This window comes from Heterodontus francisci, chromosome 34, assembly GCF_036365525.1.
Source record: "Heterodontus francisci isolate sHetFra1 chromosome 34, sHetFra1.hap1, whole genome shotgun sequence".
NCBI classification, from domain to species: domain Eukaryota; kingdom Metazoa; phylum Chordata; class Chondrichthyes; order Heterodontiformes; family Heterodontidae; genus Heterodontus; species Heterodontus francisci.
The window spans coordinates 12,603,524-12,624,388 of NC_090404.1; the positions used below are offsets into that span (position 1 = coordinate 12,603,524).

Sequence of the window (20,865 nt, forward strand, 5' to 3'; positions counted from 1 at the left end):
TTAATATATGGGGGTGGGGGGTGGGATGGGTGGTGTTGAATAATCACTACTAGCCATCCATGTATAAATTCTAAATCTTCCACAGTAATGAATTAAAACACCTTGGCATGTTAATCTGCCGTTACAGTCTATATTAGTCAACCGAATAGCTTGTGTTCCTTGAATGAAGTATTCCTCTGATCCCAAAGGGCTGGTGTTCTATTCCATGGGAGTGAATAGAGAGTTGGTTATCTAGAGAAACTTCGGTTCATGTCAAAACCATTTTGAAGACATTAAACAGTGTATCATTATTAATGCAATATTTTCCCATCAAATGTAGATAATTTCAAACAAGCTATAATGTCTGTAGAAGTAATGTTGATTGATTTTCAAAAGCAAGCCTTTGCCCCATTACTTGCCAACTGATTGTTTCACAATAGCAGACAAGTAACATTGTCGAGAGAAAACCATCTATGAACTTAACTAAAAAAAAAGTATATCAAAACACGTACGCGTCGCAATAGACAGGATGTTAGGTGGTTCTTTTCCCAGAGAATGTAGAGCCTCTGGAATACATTGTCAGCTGGTGTGGTGCGTGCTGCCTTTCTCAGCGGCTTCAAGAGGGAGCTCGATCAGTTCCTGACTGTGAGAAAGATTGTGTCATATAGAAGGTAAGTTTCTTTATAGGTAATGCGTGATCCATCCATGTAATCTCCTGGACAGGTTTTCGACTGCCAGGGCAGCAGGGCATTGGAGAGGACATTTGCTGAGTTTTTTCTGCACATTGGCCCAGGATTTTTATGTTTTTTGTCACTTCTAGTAGATTTAGATGCGAGTTAGGGAGAGGGAAGAAGTGTTTAGCCATGACGGTCCAGCTATCTTGATGTGGGGCAGTCTTGATAGGGCCAGCTAGTCTTCCTGCGTCATTTCCACAAGTTTGTAAGCTAGAAATCTCCCTCTATGTCTACTCAAATTGTAAAGACACCCGAATGCAACAAATGCTACAAGTACCTCCTTCCTCAATACTATAGACGAAGAAGTAAGTGACAGAGGATCTGAAACAGACAAAAGTTGGTTATGCTCTCGGGTCCAGGTCGGGTTTGGGTTGACTGTTGTCGGATCGGGTTTTAATTTTATACCCGAGCCAGGCTTTAGTTCAGAGATTTCAGACATCTCTCAAGAGAGACGAATGGGGACAAGTAAATCAACATTAAAATTAAAATATACCTGCATAATATTTCGCCCAAGAAGAACTGAAAATAAGGTTCACCGCAACTTGCAAAAGATAAATACTTTTTTTCACAAAATAAGCAATATTGTGAAATGTCCTTTTTGGGAGTGTCGTCCATCTTTCTACGGGGCTGCGGTGCTTCATTTTGCCTGGTTCAATCGCGTTCGTGCAGATTTGTCCCGAACAAAGATGGCGATGATGGGGGCGTGGTTTCACATTTCTCCCCGAGCGGAGCTGCTGCGCGTGCGTGAATTGCGAATGTCGGGCGCGCGCGCGGAGGATTTTTTTGCGCTTCGGGAAGTTTGAACGGTTAACGGTCGCAGGTGTTGCTATGGCTGTGGGGGCGGGGCTTGGTAACTGCGAGCACCGGTACAGGTGGGCCATCGAGTTGAGCGGCTCGGAGCAAGGCCGCGGAGAGAGCCTGGGGCTCGAGTGGGAGGTGGCAGCCGGTAGGTCTCCTGGGGCCACCCAAAACACTGAAACACGGGGATTTTAATGTCACAACCTTTGAGGGGGAGGCAATGGGTGCGAGAAAACCTGGTTGATAATTACTGAGCTTGGATGGGTTTTGGTGTCTCCAGTGGGTGGGCTTCAGATTTTCCACCAGTCCCTTTGAGGAAAGGACAGGCTGCAAGTTTTTTCTAATTCATTCCTGGAACGTGGGCATCGCTGGTAAAGCTGGTATTTATTACTCTGTCCCTCGTCACCCCTTGAGAAGGTGCTGGTGGTGGGCGGCTGCCTCCTTGAACCGGTTTCATACGACTGAGTATCTCGTTCGGCCACTTCAGGGGCAGTTAATAGTCACCCATGTTAGTGTAAGACTTCAGTCACATTTACAGGCCCAGACTGGGTAAGGACAGCAGGTTTCCATCCCTCGAGGGGCATTAATGAACCAATGTTATGCTAATTGTGGAAAAGCAGACTGTACAGTCCTTTATCCTTTGCTGTTTGTGGGATCTTGCTTTGCACAACTTAGGCTGCTCATGTTATCCTGCATTATAAGAGTTAGAATACATTTTAAAGGTGCCTAGTTGGTAGTAAAGTGCTTTGGAACAGCCTGAGATTAGGAAAGGTGCTGCAGAAATGGACGTTTTTTGGCAATCCAGCAGCTTCATGGTCACTTCCACTGACAACCAGCTTTTTTATTTCCAGATTTTGACTTCCAATTCTCAAACTGCCATGGCCGGATTCGAACTCAGCCTCTGGATTAATGTAACAGAACCATGACTGAGTGCTGCGTGACAGAGTGTTTAATTTGGGAATTTGCTAAGTTTGGGAATTTGGTGCATTGAGAGAGGAGGTGTTGTTCTGGTCTTTTACCTAACAAGTAGTGATCCAAGAAAGGGAGCCGGAGACTGTGAGAGCTGAAGCTCAGAGGCATCAATTATGGAGCGGGTAGGTGATTGGTTGGTGAGTTTTATTTTTTTTCCTTTCTAAACTGGGTCAGTAGTTTAAACTGGTACTGGGGAGATAAAAGTATTTTATTAAATTCTTATGACATTTGGCATTTGTTTGCAGACAAATATTTTGGGAAGGTTGTCGTCATCGGTTGCAGGCCCGCTGGTGGCTAGTCAGGTCTATCCGTAACCTGCAGATTCTCCCACAGCGGGTACAAGTGAAGGTGCAGTTGCTGCTGGAGGAAATTGGACCTATCCTCTTTATCTCTTTCATGCTGGTTATTCGCTCAGTCTCAAAGGTGTCTGTAGCCCTCCTGATGTTGCATCTCCAGGCATCACAATCTATGGACTGCACTTCCCACTGGCAATGGTTGATGTGGCACAGTCATGGATGAGTTTTTCTTGTCTCTTTGAAGATGCCGGATGTTGAAAAGACCTCCATCAGTCTGGAAGAGTTCATAAACTCACTCCTTAAGGTCTTCCGTTGCCTGCTGCAGCATCATGCTGAAAAAGATGGTGAATGGGGTCGGGGCCAGCACACATCCCTGCTTCACGCCATTGGAGATTCAGAAAGGACTCGAGAGGTTGCTGGTTTGCTTCACTTGTCCATACTGATTTTCATGAAACTGCTTCACCATGGCCAGGAACTTGGCTGGATATCCCAAGTTTTTCAAGGATTTTCCAAAGTCTATCCCTGCTCGCTGTGTCAAATGCCTTGGTGAGGTCAACAAAAGTGACGTATAGGCCTTTGTTTTGCTCATGACACTGCTCTTGTAATTGTCTGAGTGCAAATACCATGTCTGTGTGGCCTCTGTGTTCTGAAACTGCACTCGCTCTCTAAGGGAGGTTTTCTTCTGCAATGGTAGGCACAAGCCTGTTCAGAAGTATTCTAGCCAGGATCTTCCCAGCAATGGAAAGGAGATGATCCCACGGTAGTTGCAGCAGTCAGATTTTTCTCCTTTGTTCTTGTACAAAGAACATCACGAAGATCCCGTGGAATCCTGCTTTGTTCCTAGGAGACAGTGAAAAACTCATGGTACTTGGCGTATAGGTCAGGGCCGCCATGCTTCAAGGCTTCCAGTGGAATTCCATCAACTCCAGGGGCTTTGTTGCTCTTCATCTCGTTGATAGCGGTCACAGTTTCCTCCAGAGTTGGGCTCTTATCCAGTTCTTCTTTGGACTGTTGTTGGATGCAATTGATGGCAGTATCATGCACTGTGCGCTTGGCAGTGAAGAGAGTTTCAAAGTGCGGCGACCAGCGATCCAGGACTGAATCCTCGAGGGTGTGTATGGTCTTGCCATTGGTGCTCCACAGGAAGTTTTGGGTTTGATGTGCTGGTCCATAGACAGATTTTAGTACTTCATAGAAACTTCTTATGTCTCCAGTATCGGCGTACAATTGAGTTTTTACTGCAAGTGCCATCCACCAGTCATTTTGGATGTTCCTCAGTTAACATTGAAGGATGCTGCATGCTTGACGGTAGACTGTCTTTTGCTCTTGGCTGGCTGGCTGAGCTTGATGAGCAGACCTTTTTATTTTTAGCAGTTGTTGGATATCTTTGTCATTTTCATCAAATCAATTCTTCTTGGTGCAGGGTCTGATGACCTCGTAGAAGTATCCAGTACTGCAACTTTGATGTGTTCCCAGAGTTCTTCTGGAGTGGAATCAGCAATGAGATCAGGATGGTCCAGTCTAGTCTGTAAGGTTGCTTGATATCTATCTCTACAATATGAGGCTTGCAGGTTGCTGACTCAAAATTTCTTTGATGGGTTGTCTCTCGGCCTGTGCTTGGGCTTGGGCTTGAAATGGAAGTTCAGCTCTGAGCAAACGAGCCGGTGTCTGATTGACAGTCAGCACTGGGCATGACTCTGGTATGCAGGATGTCCTTTAGGTCGCACTGGCACACCAACATGGTGTTGGCTGCCATTGTTTAGAGTAGGGATGCATCCATGTGGTCTTGAAGCGATCTTTTTGTTGAAAGAAGGTGTTGGTTATGGACAGCTGCTTTTCTGCAGAGTTCCAAAGTTATAAAGCTGTTTGAAAAGCAGACTAATCCATGTCTTTATAAATGGAAGCAGAGAGTACAAAGGCAAGGACGTTGTGGTAAATCTTTATAAATCACGAGTTCGACCTCAGCTGGAATAATGTGTCCAGTTCTGGGCACCAGACCTTAGAAAGACATCAAGGCCTTGGAGAGGGTGCAGAGGAGATTTACCAGAATTATACCAGGGATGAAGGGTTTCAGTTCTCTGGAGAAGCTGAGATTGTTCTCCTGAGAGCAGAGTAGGTTAACAGGAGATTTAATAGAGGTCAAAATTCTGAGGGATTTTCTTAGAGTAGAAAGGGAGAAACTATTTCCACTGGTAGGGCGGTCAGGAACTAGAGGACACAGATTTAAAATAATTGGCCTAAAACGCCAGGGCGGGGTGGTGGGAGAAATTATTTTCCAAGACTATGGGGAAAGAGTAAAAGGACTATAATCGACACAGAAAGTGCTGAAAATGGCAGAACTGGCAAAGGTTGGAAATGTAACAGTCTTTGAGCAAGTGAAAGCGGAGAGTGGGATGAAGAACAAAAGTGATGGTCTATGATAGGGCATAGGGAAGGAGAGATTAAATGACAGAGATGTCATGGAACAAAAGGCAAAGGGAGTGGTATTGTTTTAGTAAAAGACAAAACATTCATCCAGAGAGCGTGTTAATGGTGGAATAATGAACAGCACTTGGTGGAAAAAATACAATCAAAATGGCAGTCATGGTCTGAAATTGTTGAACTCAATGTTGAGTCCAGAAGGCTGTAGAGTTCCCAATCGGTAGATTAGGTGCTGTTCTGCGAGTTTTCATTGAGCTTCGCTGGAACACTGCAGCAGGCTGAGGACAGAAATCTGGGCATGAGAGCAAACTGGTGAGTTAAAATCCGGGTGCTTGTGGATTGAGTGTAATGAAATTAATTGGATTGCTGTTTCAGAGAGTCAGCACAGGCACGGTGGACTGAATGGTCTCCTTCTGCGCTGTATTATTATATCATATAATGACGGTCAGAGAGTGTCTGTATAAGGAGAAATGGAGAGTGGTCAAGGAGAGACCATCTCCATAACTAGGAGGCATGACAATGGACAGGGAGGGCCAGAGTGTTAGAGGAGGGGGAGAGAGCATATACACCCAGACAGAATCAGCATCTTCAAGAGAGGAGAGAGAGACAGAGGGGAAACCAGTAGTGTAGAACTGAACCCAGCCAGAGTCAGCACCTTCAGGGGATTATAGAAGAGTTGTCTGACAGGTAAAATGTTGGAGATGGTGCGATGGGTTTGGATTTCAGCACAGGAAGGAGGGAGAGTGTGGGATGGGGATTTACCGCTTTGACAAATGAGAGGAAAGAATGTTACATAGAGATTAGAAATATCTGTTCTGAATTTCTATCCTGTACTGACGGTGATGACTTTTGTAAACTTCTTTGACAGGGTGTTAGAAGGGGAGGATTTGCAGACGGGACACTCAAACCAAACATCACGTCAAGATCAGACAGAGTCACTTGATTCATCAGGACCTGAATATCATCATCCTTTGAATACAGAAGGAGAAATGTTTGTCTCTTCTGTCTGTGGGGAAAAATTTCAAACATCGTTGTGACTGGAAAAGCACCGAGACAAACGCACCTGAGTGAGAGTGTTCCAGTACACTGTCTGTGGAAAGAGCATTAGAGTCATAGAGTTATCCAGCACAGAAGCAGGTCCTTTGGCACATTGTGTCTGTGCCGGCCATCAAGCACCGAACTATTCTAATCCCATTTTCCAGCACTTGGCCCATAGCCTTGTATGCTATGGCGTTTCAAGTGCTCATCTAAATACTTCTTAAATGTTGTGAGGGTTCCTGCCTCTACCACCTCTTCAGGCAGTGCATTCCAGATTCCAACCACCCTCTGGGTGAAATTTTTTTTCCTCAAATCTCCTCTAAACCTCCTGCACCTGACCTTAAATCTATGCCCCCTGGTTATTGACCCCTCCGCTAAGGGAAAAAGTTTCTTCCTATCTAACCTATCTACGCCCCTCATAATTTTGTATACCTCAATCTTATCTCCCCTCAGCCTTCTCTGCTCTAAGGAAAACAACCCTAGCCTTTTCAGTCTCTCTTCATAGCTGAAATGCTCCAGCCCAGGCAACATCCTGGTGAATCTCCTCTGCACCCTCTCTAGTGCAATCACGTCCTTCCTATAGTGTGGTGCCCAGAACTGTACACAGTACTGCAGCTGTGGCCTAAGTAGTGTTTTATACAGCTTCATCATAACCTCCCTGCTGTTTCTATTCTATGCCTCGGCTAATAAAGGCAAGTATCCCATATGCCTTCCTTAACCACCTTACCTACCTGTGCTGCTGCCTTCAGTGATCTATGGACAAGTACACCAAGGTCCCTCTGACTCCCTGTACTTCCTAGGGTCCTACCATCCATTGTATATTCCCTTGCCTTGTTAGTCCTCCCAAAATGCATCACATCGCACTTCTCAGGATTAAATTCTATTTGCCACAGCTCTGCCCATCTTAGCAGCCCATCTATATCATCCTGTAATCTAAGGCTTTCCTCCTCACTATTTACAACACCACCAATTTTCGTGTCATCTGCGAACTTACTGACCATACCACCTATATTCACATTTAAATCATTCATGTACACTACAAACAGAAAGGATCCCAGCCCGATCCCTGCGGTACACCACTGGTCACAGGCTTCCACTCGCAAAAACAACCCTCGACCATCACCCTCTGCCTTCTGCCACTAAGCCAATTTTGGACCCAATTTGCCAAATTGCCTTGGATCCCATGGGCGATTACCTTCTTAACCAATCTCCCATGCAGGACTTTATCAAAAGCCTTACTGACGTTCAGAGAGACTACCTCATCTACACATTTCATCACCGCCTCAGAAAATTCAATCAAGTTAGTCAGACACGATCTCCCCCTGGCAAAGCCATGCTGACTATCGCTGATTAATCCTGTCCCTCAGAACTTTTTCCAATATTTTCCCTACCACTGATGTTGGACTCACTGGCCTGTAATTACCTGGTTTATCCCTGCTACCCTTCTTAAATAATGGTACCACATTCATTGTCCTCCAGTACTCTGGTACTTCTCCTGTGGCCACAGAGGATTTGAAAAGTTGTCAGAGGCCCTGGAATTTCCTCCCTTGCCTCACATAACAGCCTGGGATACATCTCATCTGGGCCTGGGGATTTAACCACTTTTAAGTCTGCTAAAACAGCAAATACTTCCTCCCTTTCTATGCTAATATGTTCAAGTATATCACAATCCCCCTCCCTGATCTCTACACCCAGATTGTCCTTCTCCATAGTAAACACAGATGAAAAGTAATCATTTAACACCTCACCTATGCCCTCAGGCTCCACACACACATTGCCACTTTGGTCCCTAATGGGCTCTACTCTTTCCCTGGTTATCCTCTTGCCCTTAATATACTTATAAAATGCCTTAGGATTTTCCTTGATCTTGCCCGCCAGAGTTTTTTCATGTCCCCTCTTCGCTCTCCTAATTACTTTAAGTACCCCCCTATACTTTCTATACTCCTGTAGTGCTTCCAGTTTTCAGCACTCTGAATCTGCCATAAGCCTCCTTATTTTTTATTGATCCGATCCTCTGTATCCCTTGACATCCAGGGTTCTCTGGACTTGTTGGTCCTACCCTTCACCTCAATGGGTACATGTTGGCTCTGAACTCTCACTAATTAGTTACATAGTCTGAAGAAACATCGCCACATTCACACTGGTGAGAAACTGTGTTCTGTGTTTGGACGAGGCTTCAGTTGATCATCCAACCTGGACAGACACAAAGACATCCGCACCACGGAGAAAGGATGGAAATGTGGAGACTGTGGGAAGGGATTCAGTTGTCCATCCCAGCTGGAAACTCATCAGTGCAGTCACACCGGGGAGAAGCCGTTCACCTGCTCTGTGTGTGGGAAGGGATATGCTCTGTCGTCCAAAGTGTTCAGACTGTGGGAACCGCTTCAAAATGTCACCAGATCTAATTAAACACCAGCTTGTTCACACTGGCGAGAGACCATTCAGTCGCTGTCCCTGAGAAGAGGTTCAGACAATCAACTCACCTGATTCAACATCAAGTTCACACTGGGGAGAGACCACTTACCTGCTCGATGTGTGGGAAGGGATTCAATTCTTCATCCAACCTGGTGACACACCAGCAAGAGACCATTCATCTTGCTCCGTGTGTGGGAAAGGATTTGCTCGATCATCTCACTAGCTGACACACCAGCAAGTTCACATGTGACTGCATGGATTGGATTCTTCTGTTAATCACATTCTTTGTTTCTGCACATGTTAATAACCCCTCTTACTGGACTGGAGTTTAATATTCTGGTTCTCTGTCAAATGAATCAGTTTTGTTGTGTTCTATATTTCTGCAGGATAAGAGGAGACTAATTAACATCCTGTTAGTGACTGCTCCATTTTTGAGCCTTTTCTCCTTTCTAACTAGATTATTTCAGTTCTCATACCTTTGGTTACTCTCATGAACAAGTCCCAGCTCCCCATACCTTCCAGAGTGCTTCTCCCAGCCTTGGGATTCAGGGAAAGTATCGGTAACACGCCCGGGATCACGAATCACTTTCAGCTACTGTACTTAGTGTGTGTCCCACAGCATCTCTCTCACCTTCGATGTGTGAATAGAGCATCACGCCTGCAAACCTGGTTTAAATTTAAATCCACTCAGGAAATATATTTAACAGGTGCCGACAGACTGATGAGACTCTGTTAAGCTGCCAGTGTGCTGTTCTACTGCTCTGAATTTTACCTGTAATGGAATATAACTGAACCTTTGTCTCAGTATAACCTTTGCTCTTATGAAATGTGGGTGTAGATTAATCAGCCTTACATCCTTGCTCAATTGTGCTGCAATTCTGTAGAAAGTGGATATGTCTGTGTGGAGGTGTGAAACAAGGAAACAGTATCTGTGTGTGAGAGTGACACAGCCTTGTGCTCACAGTCAGCACTGCGGGTACAGCTATATGTTGGTTATAAGTACAGCAGATTTATTAAGTAGTTTACATTCGGTGCAAAGAAGTAATACTTAACAAAGACAATAGTCACAGTCTGATCCTCAGAACCTCGGCGGTAGCGCTCCCAAGTGAGTGTGGCAAGGTCTGTCTTTCTCTTGCTGTGTTCTGTTGACTGAAAATTCTCTTATTTCTTCCTCTGGGTTTTTCGTGCTGCTTCTCATGTTCAATAGCTGTTCTTTTATATCCTTTTTCTCTTTTGAGCCTACGTGGCAACTGATAATCGCCTGGGCTATCTCACTCATTCTGTTTTCTCATTTTTAAGAAACTTTAACATTAAATTTATGCTTAATTTTCTGGTGCCACTTTGTTACATTTTCTTGCAACTTACTTATTCCTTATCTAGAAACTTCACACAAACAGTTGTTACATGAGTTATAGCAATGTCGTTTACTCTAATGAAAACAGTTCTAAGAACCTTTCAACCTTCTGTTTCAATTATAACTTAATTAATGTTCTGTTTTTCATTATCTGTTAGTTTCAAACATAGCACTACATTCTTTTCATATTTAACTCAAGGTTTCTTTTGCGCTGCCCTGCCACTTTTTCACATAACCTTGGCTCAGCATCAGGCTTGCTCTCAGCCTCAAACCATGTTTAATTGAGCTTGCACATATTAGAGTTAATTCAACAATATTTAAAGCCTTATTACTTACAATCACTTTTAATTAGCCTTATACTTTTTAAGACACTACACCAAGCAGTGAATTATCTTACCAAATTGCCTTGCGTCTGCAGTCACATGTAGGCCAGACCAGGTAAGGATAGTGTAATTTCTTTCCCTCAGGGACATTGGTGAACCAGGTGGGTTTTTAACAACAATCAATGATATTTTCATATCACCATTACTAAGACTAGCTTTCAATGCCAGATTTCTTAATTAATGGAATTTAAATTCTACTAGCTGCCATGGTGGGGTGGGAACCCATGCCCCCAGGGTATTATCCAGTGACTATAACCACTGTGCTACCATCTTCCCAACACTGAAGCTCACTGCACTGGAGAATGTCTGTTCTTTAACAACTCGAGGGGACAGAACAGAAAACAATTCCAACTGGAAGAAACCCTCAAATCATAAATATCGTTCAAATGCTGACAGGTTCCAAATGTCAGTTTCCATTACATCAAAGTCAATGGAAGATGGGAGAGTGATTATGCTGGAAAAAAACACTAGTTAGACCACAGCTGGAGAACTGTGTAGTTCCGGCCACTGCATTACAGGAAAGATGTGATCACACCCGAGACAGTACAGAGGATATTGACGATGATGTTGCCAGGACTGGAGAATTTTAGCTATGAGGTGAAGATTGAATAGGCTGGGGTTGTTTTCTTTGGAACGGTGGAAGCTGAGAGGAGATTTAATAGAGGTGTGTAAAATTATGAGGGGCCTAGATTGGTTAGGAACAACTTATTTCACTCAGCAGAAAGGTCGATATACAGTATGTGTAGATTTAAAATAATTGATAGGATTAGGAAGCAGTCGAGATTTTTCACCCAGAGAATGGTGGGGGTCTGAAACTCACTCCCTGAAAGAGTGGGAGAGGCAGAAACTCTCATCCTATTTAAAAATGACTGGAATATACACTTGAGGTGCTATAACCTACAGGATTAAGAAATAGGAGCTGGAAAGTGGCATTAAACTGAATAATTGTTTTTTCACTGGCACAGATACGATGGGCTTCCTGCTGTGCTGTAAATTTCTATGATTCTGTGATGACGAGTGGTCCTTGTGTTTTATCCAAGACAGGCCTCAGCCCAGTCATTTGCTCCAAGTGTTGATGTGATGGTTCAAGCTAGGAGGTGCCAGGTATCTGGAGCAGCAGGAGCAGTGAATAAAATCTAAATGTCAGTAAGTATCGATATAGTTTATCTGCATCTAGTTCTATTTTAATAACTTCTGCTGAAATTGGCTCTCACCCAGTGCCAGGATATCGGATCAGACCCACCATGGAAAATGAGTTTAACTTGACTGAGATAGACGATGTCAACCGGATCCTCAGTATCTCTGTCACCTCCTTCAGACCCACAACCCTCTATGTAAATACAAGTTATTGTTGGATTCCACTCTGACATAGATAACGTCAACTGGATTCCTCTCATCCACCAACACAGCAACTTCTTCACAAAAACACAAACAAGATTCTCATACGCAATCTTCTTTTTCTGGAAACCACGTCAAGTATCTCGAATGGCTCTTTCTCTTCCCCATTGATCAGAAACAGCATCTCTCTATCCCTTCAAGCATCTTCCCTGTAATCAAGCTCACACTGATGGGCCTGTAGATCCCTAGCTCGGATTTGTCCCCGATTTGGAAAATGGGACCGAGGTGAGCTACCGTCCAATCTTGGGGAATAATCCCTGACTATTGAGCTGTTGACGACATGGGCAAGGGGCTCACATCTCTTTAAATACCCTTGGGTGAATATCCTCTGGACCTGGAGCACCATCTATTTTGAGATTTCCTATTTTATCCAGGATGGCAATCCCTTTCTATTTTAATATTTATGATGTTACTGTCGACAGCTGGAATCTGAACATCATCCACAGGAGTACAGACAGATGTGAAATAGTCATTTAACAGCTCTGTCATAGCCTGGCAATCTGTTTCAATCTATCCTGAACTGGCTTTCAGTGGCCCTAAACCATCTTGAACCTTCTTCTCCTGACATAGCTGGAAAAGCTTTTATTATTATTACCACAATTGTACACCATCTTCTTTTCCGAAGATCTCTCAGCTTCTGTTAGGCTGCTCTTGTCTCCCTCAATTGTGGGTGATACTTGTCCCTATTCTCCTGGAAACTGAATCCGTCTTGATCCAAACTGGGTTTAATGTAAGACAGTTCAAGGAGTCAGGCATCATTCATACCTAGACCTACAGTGGCAGGTAAAACCCCTGACAGTTCCTTAGTAAAGATTCCTCAGGTTCCTCACCATATATTTGTCAGGATGCTGAAACCCAGCTTTCTTACAGTCCACTCCCGGAAGCCCCACTCCCTGAGCCTACAACAGCAGGAGTGATCCCAAAGTAACTGTCGGGATCGGACCACTGTGTATGTTCTGTGTATTTTTAGTTATCCTGGTATCTAACACTCACACATCAATAAAACAGGAAATTCCTGGAAACACACTGCAAGCCTTCTTCATCTGGAGATCAAATGTCTGTTGTATAATTGTACCAGCACTTCACAGGCTCCTGCAAACTCCTGCCTGCTACTTTAATTCACGTTTTAATTTATTTTGTTTCAAAAGATTTATTTGAAATGAAGTAACACCTGTGCTAAAATGGTGGACTGAGGAGTGTCGCACAAACATATTACAATAGTGCATTTCAGACTGGAAACTTAAACCTGCCGCTTCACTTTCAGTCAAGAACAGATCACAGTTTTGCACCAATCTCTGATTTGACAGCACGTTTTTCTTGCACACCTCCGGGATTAACCCACACGGGAGCTTTGCTGTCAGTGAAGAGAGACAAGAAAGACCAAAGTGCCGTTTGTCCCTCTCAGTGTGATCCTGAAGGACTGTCCAGGCTGAAGTTCTGTTCCTGCCATACGATCCTCCCCCTAGATAGTCCTTTCTGAGCTCCAGCCAGGTGATGCTAAACACTCAGGTGGGAAAGACAAAAGTCTGCAACAATATGTTTAAACCAAGCTGATTTATTTGGCATTTACCAAGAATATTAAACTCCAGCCCAGTTATTGGGGTTATTAACATCAGCAGAAACAAATTCCAACTGTCAGAATGAACATGGTCAGTCCAGCATGTGATTAACAGCAGCAATAACAGCAGAATCAAGTCCTTGCAGTCACTTGTGAACTCACTGGTGTTTCTGTAGGTTGGATGACTCAGTGAATCCCGTCCCACACTCGGTGCAGGTGAATGGCCTTTCTCCAGTGTGAACCTGCTGGTGCCTCAGCAGGCTGGATGACTCAATGTATCCCTTTCCACACAAGCAGCAAATAAACGGCTTCTCCCCAGTGTGAACCCGCTGATGTCTCTGCAGACCCTGTTTGCTTTTAAATCTCCTCTCACAGTCAGAACATTTAAAAGGTCTCTTATTGGTGTGAACACGTCGATGTGTAGTAAGGTGGGATGACTGAGTGAATCCCTTGCCACACCTGGAGCAGGTGAACAGCCTCTTCCCAGTGTGACCTCTCTCATGTCTCAGCACATTGGATGATGTAGTGAATCCCTTCCCACAAACAGAGCAGGTAAACGGCCTCTTCCCAGTGTGAGTGCACTGGTGTTCAGTGAGATCAGACGATCGCCTGAACCCAATCCCGCAGTCAGTGTGAACTCGCTGGTGTGTCAATAGGTTGGATGAAGTAATGAATCCCTTTCCACATGAGGAGCAGGTGAATGGCCTCTCTGCGGTGTGAATTCGCTGATGTGTATGGAGGCTGGATGAATGAGTGAATCCCTTCCCACACACAGAGCAGGTGAATGGCCTCTCCCCTGTGTGAACTCGCTGGTGTGTATGGAGGCTGGATAACTGAGTGAATCCCTTCCCACACACGGAGCAGGTGAACGGCCTCTCCCCAGTGTGAACTCGCTGGTGTGTCCGGAGGTTGGATGATTGAGTGAATCCCTTCCCACACATGGAGCAGGTGAACGGCCTCTCCCCAGTGTGAACCCGCTGGTGTCTGTGGAGGTTGGACAACCGAGTGAATCCCTTCCCACACACGGAGCAGTTGCACAGCCTCTCCTGGGTGTGAAGCTGCTAGTGTTGCAGCACGGCAAACAATCGCCCGAACTTCTTCCCACAGTGAGAGCAGCTGAACGGTGTGGAACTGGTATGAATGCGCTGGTGCTCCCTCAGTGAATGTGCGCTTTTTAAGCTTTTGTTGCAGCTTCAGCATTTAAACTCTCTTTCTTCAGTATGAGCTCGCTGATGTGTATGGAGACTGGATGACTGAGTGAATCCCTTCCCACAGTCCGAGCAGGTGAATGGCCTTTCTCCAGTGTGAGTGCGTCGATGAATTTCCAGCTCAGATGGGTAATGGAATCCCTTCCCACAGTCCCCACATTTACATGGTTTCTCCCCAGTGTGGCTGCTGTTATGTCTCAACAGGCCAGTTGATCGGTTGAAGCCTTTCCCACACACAGAACACGTGTACGGTTTCTCCCTGCTTTGATTGGTGCTTTTTGCTTCCATGTTCAAAGGCCGACGATATTCAGGTGACAATAAACTGAGTGACTCTTTCTTGATGTGACGGTAGGTGTGAGTTTCCCATCTACCGACAAAAATACAAAGGCAAGTTTTGAAACTGAGCTGAATCAATCTGGTATTTTGTGGGGGCTGCACTAGGAAAAAGTGACCATCAAAGCTACCAGATTGTCATAAAAACCAAACTGATTCACTCATGTTCTTCAGGGAGGGAACCTGCCACCTGGTCTGGACCTACTCAAGACACCAGCCTCTATGGAGGACAGAGAGAGGAAAGAGGGTGGAGGAGAAGCAGAGGAACTTTCTACATCTGCAACTCGACCAGAACTCTGACAGAAACTTCCAGACCTGCAACTTCCACAAGATAAAAGGATAAGGGAAGCAGGTGCATTGGAACACCACCACCTCCAAGTGACACACCATCCTGACTTGGACACATATCACCATTCCTTCATCATCATTCGATGAATATTCTGTAAATCCTTACCTAACAGCATTGTGGAAGCACCTTCATGCCAAGGACTGCAGCAGATCAAGAAGGCAGCTAACATCAGCTTCTCAAGGGGCAACTGGGAATTGGCGATATATGCTGGGCTGCTGGTGACTAGCATTCAAAAATACTCGGGGTTAAACCCAACAATTTCTCCTCCATCCAGCTCAAACTGATGGACCAAAAAAGATCTACACAGAAGGCCAGGGACTGACTTCCACATGCAACACCCCAACCTGATACAAACCAGCTCTTAACTGGTCCATCTGTGTTTCTAGACTTGGTTCTGTGAGCAACACCTGCAATAAAACAAAAAGCAAAATACTGTGGCTGCTGGAAATCTGAAACAAAAGGCGAAAATGCTGGAAATACTCGGTAGGTCAGGCAGCAGCTGTGCAGAGAGAAACAGAGTTAAGGTTTCAGGGTGTGCAGAATAAGTTACAGGGAATAAAAATGGTGCAGAATTTGATTGTCAATATGACCCCAGAAGTGGAATAGAAATAGACTATAGCGCAGGAAAAACAATTCCGGGCTATGAAAGATACTGTGGGAAGGTAAAGTTGGTAATCCAGCAGTGCGTGGTCAAGGGGATGGGCAGCAACGGAAACCTCATTTAGTCATGGTCGGCAGAAGTAACAATAAAATATCAAACATGACTAACATACAGCCATTATTAGAGGGAGAGGAAGTTAGACAATGGCAGAACGGTGATCAGAGAGGGCAGAGGTGAAACACAGCAATGGATGGATGTGGATTCAGATCCATAGCAAAGGAACACACGAGCTCCAGAGCCATGGAACTGCTCACAGATAACACTGTGTGATATCAAGAAACAGCTGAAGGCACTGGATACTGCAAAGCCCGAGAGTCCTGACAACATCCCAGCTGTAGTACTGAAGACGTGCTGCAGAACGAGCCACGCCCCTAGCCAAGCTGTTCCTGTACAGCTACAACACTGGCATGTACCCGACAATGTGGAATATTGCCCAGATATGTCCTATTCACAAAAAGCAGGTCTATTCCAATCCAGCCAATTACCGCCCCATCAGTCTATTCTTGATCATCAGCAAAGTGATGGAAGGTGTTGTCGACAGTGCTATCGAGCACCACTTAAATAGAAATAAGCTGCTCACCAATGCTCAGTTTGGGTTCCGCCAGGGCCACTGGGCTCCAGGCCTTAGTCCAAAAATGGGCAAAAGAGCTGAACTCAGAGGTGAGGTGAGAGTTATTGCCCTGGATATCAAGGCAGCATTTGACCGAGTATGGCATCAAGGAGCCCGAGCCAAAATGGAGTCAGGGGAATAAGAGGGAAAACTGTTGACTGGTTGGAATCATACATAGCACAAAGGAAAATGGTTGTGGTTGTTGGAGGCCAATCATCTTAGCCCCAGGACATTGCTGCAGGAGTTCCTCAGGCTTGTGTCCAAGGCCCAACCATCTTCAGCTGCTTCATCAATGACTTTCTCTCCATCAAAAATTCAGAAGTGGGGATGTTCAGTGATAATTGTACTATTCATGTTCAGTACCATTCACAACTCCTCAGATACTGAAGCAGTCCTTGTCCAAATGCAGCCAGACCGGAACAAAATTCAGTCTTGGGCTGATAAGCGGCAAGTAGCATTCACGCCACACAAGTGCCAGGCAATGATGAACTTCAATAAGAGCGAATCTAAACATTTCCCCTTGACATTCAACAGTATTGCCATTGCTGAATCCCCCACTATCAATATCCTCAAGGTTACCATTGCTCAGAAACTGAACTGGAACAGCCACATGAATACTGTGGCTACAAGAGCAGGTCATCTAATGGGAATCTGCAGTGAGTAAACCACCTCCTGACTCCCCAAAGCCTGACCACCATTTACAAGGCACAAGTCAGGAGTGTGATGGAATACTCTCCATTTGCATGGATATTTGCAACACCAACACTGCTCAGGAAGCTTGACACCATCCAGGAGAAAGCAGCCCACTTGATCAACACCCCATCTGCCACAACATTCACTCCCTTCACCACTGACACAGTGTTAGCAGTGCATCTACAGGATGCACTGCAGCAACTCATCAAGGCTCCTTCAATAGCACCATCCAAACCATGACCTCTACCACCTAGAAGGGCAAGGGCAGCAGACGCAGGGAAACATCACCACCTGCAAGTTCCCCTCCAAGCCACACACCATCCTGACTTGCAACTATACCGCCATTCCTTCCCTGGAACTCCCTTCCTAACAGCACTGTGACTATACCTGCACCCCAAGGACTGTGGTGGTTCAAGAAGGGGGCTCACCACCACCTTCTTCAGGGCAATTAGGGATGGGCAATAAATGCTGGCCTAGCCAGAGATGCCCACATCCTGCAGATATCAAACCTCCTGCTGTGTCCAGCAGCTGGAAAGAACTCAGAAGCCCTGGGGTTGGAGGTTTCAAAAATTCCGCCACTATGAGAAAATACGCAGTGAATGGGATGACGTCAGCACGCACATTCAACAGATGCGCAAAGCAGTCCAGGGAACACGAAACGGTCTGGGAAAATTGCGCATGCGCGAGCTGGTACTGTCAATCATTACCCCTTCTGGTCACTGGGACCCTGAAGCCTCGCCTGTTCTCTGTGCCGTCACCAAGATGGCCGCGCATCCGTTCTGCTCCCAGCTCAAACTGAACCTGTTCCCGGAAAAAAAGCCTCTCAGCTGTAAACGCAGGGCCTGGACGTTCTTATTCGGGGCTTGAGGCCAACACCAGGTGTTTCTGAAGCTTCCCCGCCCACCCGCCGGTTTCATTCCTCCCTTGCGCCCCATCGATTCTCACCCGCTGCAAAAGCATCTCCAGCACTCGCACAGCTCTGCTCAGTGACATTGCGCATGCGCCGAGACAGTCCAGCACCGCACCTGCGCACTGGGCTCCTCTAATGTGAAGAAGCTCCAACAGTAAATTTCCTGGTTTCTCACACCCATCCTGCTTGTTACATTCTCAAATATCTTTAATAAATTCGTCAAACATGATTTCCCTCTGAAAAAAACAGCTTGACTCTGCTTGATTGCAGTGTGATTTTCTAAATGTCCTGCTACTAAATCCTTAGTCATGGATTCTCACATTTTCCCTGTGACAGATGTGAGGCGAACTGCTTTCTGTTGAGAGTTATGAACCATCTCCTTAAATGCCTGCCACTGCTTCTCTACTCTCTTACCTTTTAACTTATTTATTCAATCCATTTTAACCAGCCTAGCCCATCTAAGAGCAAACACCAAAGTGCGGAAAGTCCACATCAGGGAACTCCTCTTTGCTGACGATGCTGCATTAACATCTCACACTGAAGAGTGTCTGCAGAGACTCATTGACAGGATTGCGGCTGCCTGCAATGAATTTGGCCTAACCATCAGCCTCAAGAAAACGAACATCATGAGACAGGATGTAAGAAATGCTCCATCCATCAATATCGGCGACCACGCTCTGGAAGTGATTCAAGAGTTCACCTACCTAGGCTCAACTATCACCAGTAACCTGTCTCTCGATGCAGAAATCAACAAGCACACGGGAAAGGCTTCCACTGCTATGTCCAGACTGGCCAAGAGAGTGTAGGAAAATGGCGCACTGACACAGAACACAAAAGTCCAAGTGTATCAAGCCTGTGTCCTCAGGACCTTGCTCTATGGCAGCGAGGCCTGGACAACGTATGTCAGCCAAGAGCGACGTCTCAATTCATTCTATCTTCGCTGCCTCCGGACAATCCTTGGCATCAGGTAACAGGACCGTATCTCCAACACAGAAGTCCTCGAGGCAGCCAACACCCCCAGCATATACACCCTACTGAGCCAGCGGCACTTGAGATGGCTTGGCCATGTGAGCCGCATGGAAGATGGCAGGATCCCCAAAGACACATTGTACAGCGAGCTCGTCACTGGTAACAGACCCACCAGCCGTCCATGTCTCCACTTTAAAGATATATGCAAATGCGACATGAAGTCCTGTGACATTGATCATAAGTCGTGGAAGCCAGTGATTGCCAGAGCTGGCAGGCTGCCATAAAGGCAGGGCTAAAGAGTGGTGGGTCGAAGAGACTTAGCAGTTGGCAGGAAAAAAGCTCAAGGGGAGAGCCAACTGTGTAACAGCCCCAACAACCAATTTTATCTGCAGCACTTGTGGAAGAGTCTGTCACTCTAGAATTGGCCTTTATAGCCACTCCAGGCTCTGCTTTACAAACCACTGACCACATCCAGGCGCTTACCCTTTGTCTCTCGAGACAAGGAGGCCAAAGAAGAAGAAGAAAGAAGAGTCTTCATACCCTTGTAATTGTCTTTATTTCAGTTTAAGACACTCGTTTCAGACCCAAACTTCTCACCCTCAAACTGAATGTGAAATTCTATCATGTTATGATCACTGTTGCCTGGAGGATCGTTTACTATGAGGCAATTTGTTAATTCTGTCTCATTACACATTACCAGGCCTAAAATAACCTACTCCCAGGTTGGTTCCGAGAAATTGTCCTTTATACACTCAGTGAACTCATTTTCCAGGCTACCTTTGCAAATTTGATTAGTGCAATATATATATGCAGATTAAAAATTGCCCATAATTATTGCAGTACCTTGCCTACAAGACCCCATTATTTCTGCAGTGTTTCTGCTAGCAATGTAGGGCACAGTCAATCAACTAATGGCTTGTCTGTACATAGTTCCAAATGTTTTTGTTCCCCCTCAGCAAAAAATTATTTTGACATATATTCCTCGACTTGCCAGTCGAGCAACAGAGAGCCTTTTTAAGGCTATGAAGTGGAACACTGAAGAGGATAGTTGCATGTGGGCTTGAGGTAAAATACTGCATGGTTTTGATATTGCGAGGGTGGCTTAAAGGCCAAGAACAGGAAGGCCATATGCTCATCGTCGCTCCAGTCCTGACACTGTGGCTGCAGCTCCGACATGACCCCACAGCGGCTCTGGCCGCTAATGATGCTAATCCTAGAGGCTGCAGCCAGCACCAAGTCAGCTTCAAGCCACGGGAGCTGGGCTCATGGTTCCAGAGAAACAGTGCAATACCGCTGCGCCTGGGCACATTGCTGCAGGACATGGCCAAGTGATGGCGCCTGTGGTTCAATAGCCCAGACTGTCCCCACCCCTCTGTGACCCCCCCAGCCCTCCCTGCCCCCTTCTCCCCCTCCCCCTCACACACCCTCCCCTTCCCCCACCCCCTTCCCCATCGCACCCCTTCCCCGCTCGCACCTCTTCCCCCATCGCACCCCCTCACCTCTCGCATCCCCTCCCCCTTCCCTCTCCCTCCATGAAATTGCACAGTTTACTTGTTAGGGCCTCTGCTCAGGGATACGAGCTGACAACTCCACTGCCTTGTGGGCGTCTTGGGAGAGACTAAGGCAAAGGGAGTAAACCCTAACAGATAATCCAGAGTGGAACCCCTAAGGCGGTCATGTGTCACCTTTGGCACGTTTCCGGCAGTTTCTGGAGCCAAACTGGTGCCAAATGTTGTGCTCTCCACTCTTTTGGACCCCACTAGGAAGGCCAAGATGGGGGTTTTGA

The 20,865-nt window shown here is 45.8% G+C and overlaps 1 protein-coding gene and 1 long non-coding RNA gene across 3 annotated transcripts; one reads left to right on the plus strand and one right to left on the minus strand.

The window, feature by feature from the left end:
* The first annotated feature begins 1,468 nt into the window (after positions 1-1,468).
* On the plus strand, positions 1,469-9,983 carry LOC137349082 (uncharacterized). 2 transcript variants are annotated; one of them, XR_010969235.1, is made up of 3 exons: positions 1,469-1,659; positions 2,363-2,620; positions 6,069-9,983. It is a non-coding gene; the product is annotated as an uncharacterized lncRNA (long non-coding RNA). The 2 variants fall into 2 exon arrangements; XR_010969236.1 differs by having other exon boundaries at positions 2,363-2,605.
* On the minus strand, positions 9,652-17,995 carry LOC137349079 (zinc finger protein 229-like). The gene is made up of 2 exons (XM_068014393.1): positions 14,581-17,995; positions 9,652-14,328 (listed from the first exon to the last, which is right to left on the minus strand). The coding sequence occupies exons 1-2, from the start codon at positions 14,840-14,842 to the stop codon at positions 13,505-13,507; spliced, it is 1,086 nt and encodes a 361-aa protein (XP_067870494.1). The 5' UTR covers positions 14,843-17,995; the 3' UTR covers positions 9,652-13,504.
* Between the last annotated feature and the right edge of the window lie 2,870 nt (positions 17,996-20,865).

Coding starts and splice junctions, on each gene's coding strand:
- LOC137349079 (XM_068014393.1), bottom strand. CDS start 14,842: ATGGAAGCAAAAAGCACCAATCAAAGCAGGGAGAAACCGTACACGTGT. Junction 14,329..14,580: donor GTCATCCAGTCTCCATACAC/ATCAGCGAGCTC, acceptor ACCTCCACAGAC/ACCAGCGGGTTCACACTGGG.